The sequence below is a fragment of the Ictalurus punctatus genome, chromosome 12 (genome assembly GCF_001660625.3).
Source record: "Ictalurus punctatus breed USDA103 chromosome 12, Coco_2.0, whole genome shotgun sequence".
Classification (NCBI taxonomy): domain Eukaryota; kingdom Metazoa; phylum Chordata; class Actinopteri; order Siluriformes; family Ictaluridae; genus Ictalurus; species Ictalurus punctatus.
Window position 1 is genome coordinate 16,860,830 of NC_030427.2, and position 11,053 is coordinate 16,871,882.

The following is an 11,053-nucleotide window of genomic DNA, read 5'->3' on the forward strand; positions in this document are numbered from 1 at the left end:
TTGTCCTTCATTAAGATGGAAGTGTAAGAAATTATATTCCTATTTACAAGTTAATGGAGTTAGTTTTAATCACTGTATAATTAACTCTGCCTGGTGTGTGTGTGTGTGTGTGTGTGTGTGTGTGTGTGTGTGTGTAACAGGCAGCTGCTTTAGTTAATAAAAAGTTTTAAAGCGTCTAAATGGAAGACTATGTCACCTCTCGTGATGTAAGGAGATCAGGACGGATGCACGTGCAGTAGACAGTTTTATTAATGAGAAACACAGGCAGGTAAATCCAAATACGTAATCCAAAAGCATGCAAAGGTCAGGCGATCGGCAAACAGACATAAATGGGGCAAACCAGGAATCATGGTCGTGGTCACGGAAAACAGGGTCGAGATACAAAACAAGGAACATAAACTATGACTAGGAACTGGGAGCGGAAAACCAGCGTGGACTAAATGCATAAATCTAACAAGGAAATATAACATGGACAATAACTAAGACTGACGGTGATTAACTATCGTATGGAATCTAAACTAATCGAATTGTATTGTATCTTATCTAAACTAATACTCCGTTCCATGTGCTGGGAGGCGCGCGGTATATATACAAACATAATCAGCATTTAATGTGCTGACAGCTGACACCAATCTAGACACACGCTTGAACAATAGCCAATGACAGAACAGGGAGGAGACATAACAGAAACATAAAAAAGCATGTGTCCATAGTAAACAATGTCACGGTTGTCAACATACGAAGAGCGGGCGCTCGCACACCTTGCTCGTGCACGCGCGCCCACATGCTCTCCAGCGCACTGCTTAAAGGGGAAACCGTGACAGACTAACTCTTTGTTCTGTGACAAAGTGTTCTGTAACTGATTTCTTCAGTTCTGTTGCTTTGATTATTTGTTAGCATGCTAACTGAAGGGAACACTGTTTCTAGGCGACTTTGGAAATGCAGAATGTCTGAATCTGGTTTAGTAGAGTGTCGCAGGGATGACGTCATTTGTACTGGAACCCGGAAGTTAGCATCACACTAGTTCCCTCGACAAAAACCCAATAGGATTTTCCCATAGACTTTTGATTTGCAAAAAAAACAAACAACAACAACAAAAAAAAACCCCTCTCTGACCAATAAAAGATTACAATACTAACATGTTTTGTCCATCAAGATAATTTTCACAAATGAACACAACTTGTATGAAGTTTGAAACCTAAATACATTCGGCAGAAATAAAAACTAACAGTATGCTATAAAATAAACAACAGTCGCTCGACTTCAACGTCACCATCACCGAGCTTCTGACAACTTTTCCAAACTTGATTTAAAAACAGTTTCCATAATACAGGTTTACTCTTCATCCACATTTTTTGGGGGGGAAATTGTGCACAGCATTCTAGCATTCAATCGTCTCTTCTTTGCAGTATCACGGCTAATTTGTGTACAACTGAGAATTTATATGTTTAAATGTTGCATATTGCCAAAAATTGTTCCTCTGTGTCGCACATATGCGTAGAAAATAAATCACCTGCTGCTTTGTTGCTCACTAATAATACAGGGTCATGCTAATGTACTCAGGTTAGCTCTGTGTAGACATGTCCGTGTCGTGTATATAACGTATTCATGCCTTTATTTCACCATGTTGTCGATTTACAAGCTCTCCTGCTGTACATACAGGTCAAAACACATGACTTCTTTTTCATCTCCATTTTTGTCTAAATGGTCATTTAAACCGTTAATTATTATTAACTGAAAGTCTGGATTAGATTGGAAAATCTCAAATCTGACTTCACTATAATCCAATACTTCATTTCAGGATAATAATGGTCCAGTATCTTCACTCGGTATCTGGAATTGTGCACACTGTAAAATAAAAAAAAAAACTCAAGTATTACTTTTACCTTTTAAAAAACAAAAAAACAAAAAACGCTTCCTGATTCAGCAGCATCATGCCGTTCGACACGGATGACATGATAGAACTTCACAAGTGCCCCGAAATGGTGGAGTTTGAAAATAAAGGAGGTGTGGAGTGATGGACATGACGTGTCACAAACAGACCAATCAGAGCTTATACATGAATTATCTGACGAATCTATTGAAGAATAGGGGGTCAATTATACACTTTCTCATAACAGCAAAGCTTTTTGTTTGACTGCTAAAACAGATAGTGAGCGGGGTTGCAAACATCAAACACATCAATCATCACTGCACCAAGAAACTGAATCTCTTGAGGACTCAGTCATGTTCCTGTCAGAAGATCAGGATGAGAGGAGGATAAACAGCGGAGGTGAGCAGCAGGGGGCGCTTGAGTCTCCTGATCCGGCTCAGAACCAGGAAATGCAACAGGTGTGCAAATCAACTCCTCCCTTAGAAACTGTTGCCAATGAGATAGCCAATAGAGATCCTAGAAACCCGAGCTATAAGTCTTTTATGGTCAGTGAGCATTTGATAATAGAGGCAGCAGGGTGGAGGCAGGCAGAGAGAGAGAGAGTGAAGAGAGAGAGGACGAGACAGAATCGAGATCAGACAAGACACACAGAGACACGCTAATGATCTGAGGAGAGAACAGAGAAGAAACATGGACTTGGATCAATATGATGATAGTCAAAGTGACAGCGGAGTGTCTGCTGACTTCTCTCCAAACAGCATGTCAGATAACGAGACGCCAATCGAGAGGGAGATACGCCTCGCCTTCCAACGAGAGCAGAGCCTTCGCCGCTCACGAGGCTTGGATGAAACCAAGGAGTTCATCAATATCCCGCTCAGAATGTCCATCCTCTCCCAAGATCTCACAGAGAAATCAGTGAAAGATCACGGTAAGGAGCGCCAGTTCGCTGGAAAGAAGATGCAGCGTGAGATCCACGCTGAAGCTGAAAGAGAGAAGGTGCTGGTCAAGCTTGGGAGGCTGCCTGGTTTTTATGACAAAGGTACCGTGAGACAACTGCAGCAGAAAAAAAGTCTCTTTGAAGCCTTCCAGGAATCCAAAGATCTCCAAATCTCCAGTGACGGAACTCAGGAACCCAGAAACAGTGTGGAGATGCTCTTCCAGAACCATTCCCCATTTCAGCCCATTGAGACTTCACCCAAAGTTCTGCAGACCTCGAGAAATCATGATCATGCGACATTCAAATCTGTCCAGGAGCCGAAGAATGAGGGAAAATCCTACGTTTCATCCTGCAAGATTGTCAATGGTGGAAATCAGGACTGCTCATCTAAGGAACACAGAAGACACCTGGAGCTGGATTCTTCTTCTCAACTCTTCCCATCTCTGAAGGAGAAGAAACTCCTGTTTGAATCCTACCAGGAGAATAACTATCTTCCGATCTCCAGAGATCAGGACAGTGAGGTTTCAGGATATTTTAAAGAACGGAGGAGAAGTCTAGACGTCTTTTTCCAGAACCAAAATTCTGGAATAAAAGCCATACAGGAACCCAAAGATCTCCAGATCATAAGAAATCAGGATAACAAGATGTCAGGATTTTCTAAGGAACCAACAAGGAGCCTGCAGGTTCAGAACCCAAAACTATGTGGTCCAGGGTTCTCGGAGGCTGTGGATCAGCAGGTGATAATCATTGAGAATAAGCCTACAGTGATTTCACACACAAACAGGCAGGTTTACAAACCTGTGACCGTGACGGACTCAGGAAGCGTCAGATCTGCACCTGAGGATCTTCATTACAACTCACAAGTCCAAAACCAGACAGCTAATGACAAAGAGCTGAAGGAGAACCCGTTCTTCAAGTTGAGATCATCGCTGTCTCTCATCCCGGATGTGCATAAGGACATTCAGGAAGCAAAAAAGCGAGAGGAAGAACTGCACAAACAAAGGACGATTCTCTATGGCAACAGGTCAAAGGTCACAGTGTCACTGAGCAGAAGAACACCAACACACAGCCAAGCAAACACATCAGGACAACACCTGAACACCACACCAGGTAGGCTACACGTGTGTGTGTGTGTGTGTGTGTGTGTGTGTGTGTGTGTGCATGCGTGTGTGCGTGCGTGTGTGTGCGTGCGTGTGTGTGCGTAGACTAGAGGTGCAACAACTAATCGATAAAATTGATAATAATCGATTACGTAAATCGTTGTCAATGAATCGTTGTCTGCGCACGGTACATTTACTCATTACGTTACTTCTGTTCCTAAAACACGCTTCAGAGAGTAAATATTAAAACTCTATCGTCTAGTGCAGTGTTTCTCATCTGGGGGTCCGCGGATCCCTAGAGGTCAGTGGTGTAATTGCAGGGGGTCAGTGGGAAAGTTTTCAAAATGTTTAAATAATATTGTATATATTTTATTGTTAAATGGATCAAAATATATTCAAATAAGATGTTTTAAAATGAACTGATTTGGTTATTTGCGTGCATTCACAAATATCACGATCGTTCATTGATGGATTTTATTTTAAATTTATTTACAAATCAAATGATAATTTGCAAAAACTAATGAGTGGTAGAGAAGTTCACGTGTCGCATTGATGGATAAAATAAACAAAAGATCATTCAGAGAGTCAAATTACATGTCACACCAACAATAAAATATAAAAAATAAAATCCTGAATTTTTCTGATTCCATTTTAAATGTCCAATGTTAATATTATTAATGTTAAATATTAATCAAATAAAGAAACATATATAGAAATGACTTATATAGCCTATAATTGTTGTGGAGTGAGGGGGTCCTTATGGATTGTTTGAATTATGCTAGGGGTCCAAAGCTCATACAAGGTTGAGAACCACTGGTCTAGTGTATGAATTTTAGAAAGGTAATATCGTCTCAAATGGAACACATTAGTTTTTTACTAACCCTAAGTATAAGCCGCCTCCCAGTCAGTGGTGCATGACGTCATACACGTGTAATGTGATGCCACTAGCTTTATCAGATACCCAGAGTCACAAAGACTTTCTTCAGTTTACTGTTTATGTCAACGTCACCTTTTATTTCCAACATGAAATAAAGTTTGCAACCTCAAAGTCCTCTAAGGCAGGGGTGCATTTTATATTAAACACCGCGGAGAAGATCAAGCTTTATAAAGCAGGGTTTCAGTAGCACAGAAGCATGGCAATGATGCATGAGCACAAACTTATGTTTGTATCCAAAATGCTAAACTGTGTGCAAGGGCTTGGTGAAACTGGTGCAAGTTGCTTAAGAGATTTAGTTTAATTTAAGTTTGTCATTATATGCTGTATTTGTGCGCATTCTGTTGTTTATTATAATGGAAGTGATCTATTAGTAACGAGGCTGTGTTGCTACTTACTCGCAGTGGGAACGAACGTAAGATCTGTAATGTCTAATTAAAACACTATGATCCAAAGTAAAATAATATTCCTAAAAGTAGTGAGTAACAGAAACCATAAGGTGTAGTGAAAGGGAGTTTTTATTATAAAGTTTATATTAGATTTATAAGTATTTATGCATTACTTTTTATAGATGCAAAAAATCATAGACTTAAACCACAGTTCTAAATTATCACGTTACAAAGATGTATGACAGAAGCAATCGCAGATTTAAAACATTTAATAAACAAACACACAAAAAACAAAAGACACAATAACACGAGGAAAAATACTGTGGCTAATCTAAACATCGACTCGTGGACACAAGCATAGATAGACAATAGGTAAGACGAGGAAGCAGTGTAAACAGTGGCTACATATATGAGTGCTCGTTAAACAAAAAACGTGATGCAGGTGCAGGTGGTCATGTGACACTGATGTAATATGGTGCAGTGGCTGCTGGGAAAGGAAGTCCACAGTTACCTCCTTGATACATGACATACATGAATAATACATATTCTGGTGTCTGTATTGGGTTCTTTTCAGTCTTATATAATTGGACATACAGTTGTGTAAAGTTTTTAGTTTAAGTTTATATTTGTAACACTCAGTTTGTAGATTATATTTTAAATGAACGGAAAAATGGTACCGAAAGTTTGTCCCAATCCGATTAATCTGGGGGGGGGGATAACCGGCCAACTAATCGATTATGAAAATAATCGTTAGTTGCAGCCCTAGTGTAGACACTATGTAGGGTACACAGGGTGTGAAGGGCACTACATCTTTTATGTGGAGTCATATACAAGTGCATTACACCCTAGAAGTGAGATTATATACTCTATAGTGTATAATGCCTTTTACTCCTTAGGTAATACACTGTACAGTCCAATAGAGTGCTCTTTTGAGGTTGTGTCTGTGTGTGTGTGTGTGTGTGGCTGACTCTGCATTCACTTCATCTTACTGTAAATAAGGGTTTAATGAGTTGTGGAGGTCAGTCAGATTTAAATCGAGTCCACGTGGTCCTTTTAATACAAATGCAGTGAATTAGCTTAAGCTACGATGCATTAGCTAATGCTACTGTAGCTAACAAATAATGAAATCGCTAATTAGCCAATTAGCTAGCAGTCTGTGAGCTAGCTCCTGATTAAACTTTATTGAGAACCTCTAACTGTCAGAACAGAACAATCCACAAAACGTAACAAAATGAATTGCATATGAACTAGCAATTGTGATAATTGTTTATGTGCGTGTGCAGGAGAAGCGCCGATTTCAGGAGGAACAGGATCGAGCAAAACGCCAACTGGAAGACAAGAAAATCCGACTGCAGCAACCAAAAGTGAGACACACACACACACACACACACCTCCTCTCTAATCTTATTCAAACTCACATACTTTGTTCTCAGAACTAATTCCAGAGTTCATTCAGATATATGATCAAATTTGACTACATGTGTATTAATATATATTTGTAGAAATACTTTTGATATAGTCTCACATCTGAGTATTGTCCTGCACATAATCAGTGGTGAAAAAGCACATAAAAACACGCAAAGGTTTCAATTATGAATATACATATAAATATACATTTTGTAGATATGTGATATGATAGCTGTTAGTGTCACCTTTCATTAATGCTCAAAATTATAAGAAAAATCTAGAGTAGTAGCTTTTTTATCCTAGGTATGTGTCCATGGTTACCAAGGGCCTTTTGGATTCTCCAAAAGGTGATTTTGGTAAAACACATGGACATTCCTTTAGAAAAACATGTGTAAAATATAAATTTTCTTTGGTATTGTTATCAAATTTGAACTTGGAAAGGCTTCATGCTGTGGTCCAATTGTGTTTTCCAGCTAATATCTCTCAGCTGTAGTCATCTGCAGGCATGTTTATGCAAATAAATAAATAAATAAATAAATAAATAAATAAACAAACAAACAAATCAGGCACACACACACACAAACCCCTTCTATCTCAGTGTGTTCAAACTTCTCTTACTCAATACCAGTAGCACTTACAGTGATTCTGACTTCTGGGGAAAAACCTTCAGAGTATCTTTGCATCAGTGTTACTTTGCATATGCCTTGGGTAGGTGTTTTAGGCTGATTTTACAGGAACTTTATGAGGTTAAGTAGAAATGTACACTAGTGTATGTGTAAGTGTACTTGACTATAAGAGAAGTGCACTAGGTGATGTGTGTTGGATTTTCCAAATAATTATTTTAATTGTAACGTGATATTAGTATGTTAATAATGTATTTTATCAAGACCTGAGATTTCAGTTCTGTTTTGCTCAGAAATCAGTTGAAGTTTACAGTGATAAATAATTTCTGTGACTCAGTAACAAACCAGCGAACAGAAATACTGTTTACATGATACTCAGTAATTTTGCAGGTGGTGCAGAGTTAAAGGAAAATCTCATGTCTCTTTTTGTCTCCTTTTCGTTCTCCTGAGAGATTTTAGGAGAAATATTTGTGACTCAAAATTGAGCCACAACTGAGGATCAGTAATAATCCGACATCCTTTACAGTCATCTTATTATTATTTATAAAAAGCCTGTACTAATCCATAAGAGCAGCACATCAGGCTCTAATGTTGAGCTGTAACCTGCTCACTGATACACATACGGCTCGTTCAAGACCGGACGTCGTTCAGTCCATACAGGATTTCATGGCCTTTTTTTTAATGAAAATTTGCAAAGCAACTTGCAGAGTTTTTTGTGATTTTTTTTGCAGAAAACTATTTGAATTGGTGAAATTTTAACCTCAGTTTGAGTCTTGTTTTAAAGACAAAACCTGTTTTGAATCTCATTTGCATTTATTTTTATTTGGGGGAAAAAAAACAAAAAACGAACGAACACAATGTATACAGATCTACCCAGAGCGAAGAACGGTTCTGTGTTGTACTGCTTTTACCTGCCACTGATGTGGATGTTATTTTGAAAGCAATCTAAAAGTGTGAATAACAGAGAGACTTATTTATTTTACGTATGTGAGATTAATACAGAGTTCACGCTGAGGAGAGACACCTGAGAGACTTTAACAGAAATCTCTTTTACAGCTAATATCAAGAGTCTGTGTTTAAACATTAAACACAGCTTAAAGTTCCCAGAAACAGCATCAGTAAGCTGTGTGTGTGTGTGTGTGTGTGTGTGTTTTTCCAGTGAATTTGTCATTTGGGAAGTTGGATCTAAGATGGCCACCTCCTTCACTACAGAACGGACACAAAACACACCCTGAGGTACGCAACTGTGTGTGTGTGAGATCAGTTACAGAAACTAGCCACAATCAGAGAGCAGGATTTGCTGCTACCCATTTAAAGGACTAAAGAAATTTCTTCAAATCTTGCCACTTAGCTGGTTAGTGATTAGTACGTTAGTAACACTGACTAGATGATACGAATTTAACACTTGGTATGTAGTATTTTGTACCTTATTTAGTTTAGCTAATATACTATAGCAGCTAGCCCTGCTGAAACAAAACAACAAAAAAACCCTCATAGAATATGTAGTGGTTGTAATGGGAATTATACTGGTTTTAATGGAAACTGTAATGATCTCTGTGGGTTGCCTTTTATTGGTGGCATGTTATGTCTAGTGGATAGCATGAAGGAAAACAATGGTTAGGGTAATGGTTTGAATGGTTAGCTGATGGTTTGTAATGGTATTTGTAGTGGAAACCTTTAGAATTTCTGAGATGGCTTCTGCCGTTGTTTTAAAAAAAAATATTTCAGCAGGGAGTTGAGCCGTTCATTCATTAAACATTCATTTCCATTTAGCGATTTGCGGTTTATCACGTCACGCTTCTAAAAACTGTCACAGTTAATAATGTTAAACACAGCAGATTTCCACAAATATACTTACAGTACACAAAGTGCACTGTTTAAGTCTGAGCAAACCTAGCTCTAATCTAGCAGAAGTCTGCCCAGACCAAACATCAGTCTAGCAAAGTGATCAAAAACAAAGAAGTGAAAAAGCTAATTAGCAAACACAAACAGTCTCCACTGAGCAACACACACATTCAACACATACACACTGAGGCTTTGAGGTTTTTTTTCCCCCCTCTACAGGCAAAGGAACAGCGACAGAAGAACCTGTTAGTCCAGCGCTGGGAAACAGGTCTAATCAATGGACACGGCAATGACCACCACAACTGACCACAGAGCAAACACACCTCCTGAAGACCAGCGTGAACATCTCCAGCATTAACTTTAAACCTAATCTGGGCTGTTTAATTCACCTGCTCTGTCTCTGTCATTAACTCACAGCTCACCTGCTCTGGGCTGTTAAACACAAATGTTAATCAGAACATCACACCTTTGCACTACTGCAGCTTGTTATCTAATCTTCTCATTAGCATTTAGTATATCAGATTAGCTTCACATAATACACACACGCATTCACAAAGGAAAAAATGTTAAAGTATTTAATTCATTCATCACTTAGCTGGCTAACCAGTTAGCCACTAGCAAGTTTTGGCTGTTTAGTGAGTTAGCAAACATATGCTAACTAGCCAAACTGTTTCATTACTGAATCCTTAATAGGTGTTTATTCATTTTTTTCTGGTTCCAGTGTTGATAGAGTGCTAGCTAGCTTGTTGGTAATTTGTTTTGTCGATTATGCTTAGCTACCAACAAGCTAGCTATTTAGATTTTTTTTTTTTTTTTTAGCCACACCACTGACTGGTTTTTAGTTTAGCACTAGCCCATTAGCTTTATTTAATATTTTACAGCATATTTACAGCACTATTAGTTAGCTATTTAGTTTTAGCCAAGAGAGATTCTTGTTATTTATTATCAGCAAGCTAATGCAAGCTAGCTAGGTCTAGCAAACACTTGTTATTTTTTAAAAATTATTAAAAACACATTAAACTGATTTCACTGTGCTACATGAGCGTGAGATGTGTGCACACCACAGTGACCTAGATTCCCCTCACAAAGCCTAAGGAAAAGAAAAATAATGTGTTTCTCCCTTGTACAAAGTTTTTGGGCTAGTGTCAGGTATCTGTGTAGTTTCTGAAAGCTGTACGCCCTGGTTAATTATATTAACCTGGAACACAAGTGAACACAGTTAGGTGTAAATGGGATCAGATGTAGCTGCTGGACTATACACTGGATAACTTCATGCATCAACTCTCATCTGTTCAGTAGAGTTTATCCTGTAGCAGGAGTCACATGTGATAGCCTCTCCATTTCGTCTGATGTCATTATTAATGTTGTCCTGCTCCACCAAAATCTCTGGTCACAAGCAGCTGCAGAATAAATATTTTACAGCATGTTAATTCTCTGGGACTGTAATGTCACTGTGCTGAATCACTCAATGAAACAGCTACAAAGAAGAAAAGAACGAGAATAAAAGCACGGCTTTGTTACTGCCTGCTTGTGGACATTTCACAAATCCGGAGAGATCATATGCTCAAAACACCAATCCTGAGTGTCACACTGTGTGAGTTCAAAGCACAAGACAGCGTATAGAAAATGAGGACAAGCCCACTCAGTGCTTTGTAACATCTTCACCACTCAGGACACACCCACTCAGTGCTTTGTTACATCTTCACTGCTCAGGACACACCCACTCAGCACTCAGTTTCACCCTTACCGCTCAGGTCATTTCCACTCAGCACTCAGTTTCACCATTACCTCTCAGGACATGCCCACTCAGCACTCAGTTTCACCATTACCGATTAGGATATGACCACTGGATGCTTTGTTACATCTTCACTGCTCAGGACACACCCACTCAGCACTCCCTCAGTTTCTCCCTCAGAGCTTTGAAGCAAAATGTGAGGCAGTGAAA

The 11,053-nt window shown here is 38.9% G+C and overlaps 1 protein-coding gene across 1 annotated transcript; it reads left to right on the forward strand.

Annotated features, from left to right (window-relative positions):
* Window positions 1-2,322: 2,322 nt before the first annotated feature.
* Window positions 2,323-10,646, forward strand: misp3 (MISP family member 3). Its single transcript, XM_017480998.3, has 4 exons — window positions 2,323-3,920; window positions 6,517-6,597; window positions 8,423-8,499; window positions 9,328-10,646. Exons 1-4 carry the CDS (start codon window positions 2,564-2,566, stop codon window positions 9,412-9,414), a joined length of 1,602 nt encoding a protein of 533 aa, XP_017336487.1. The 5' UTR covers window positions 2,323-2,563; the 3' UTR covers window positions 9,415-10,646.
* Window positions 10,647-11,053: the final 407 nt, after the last annotated feature.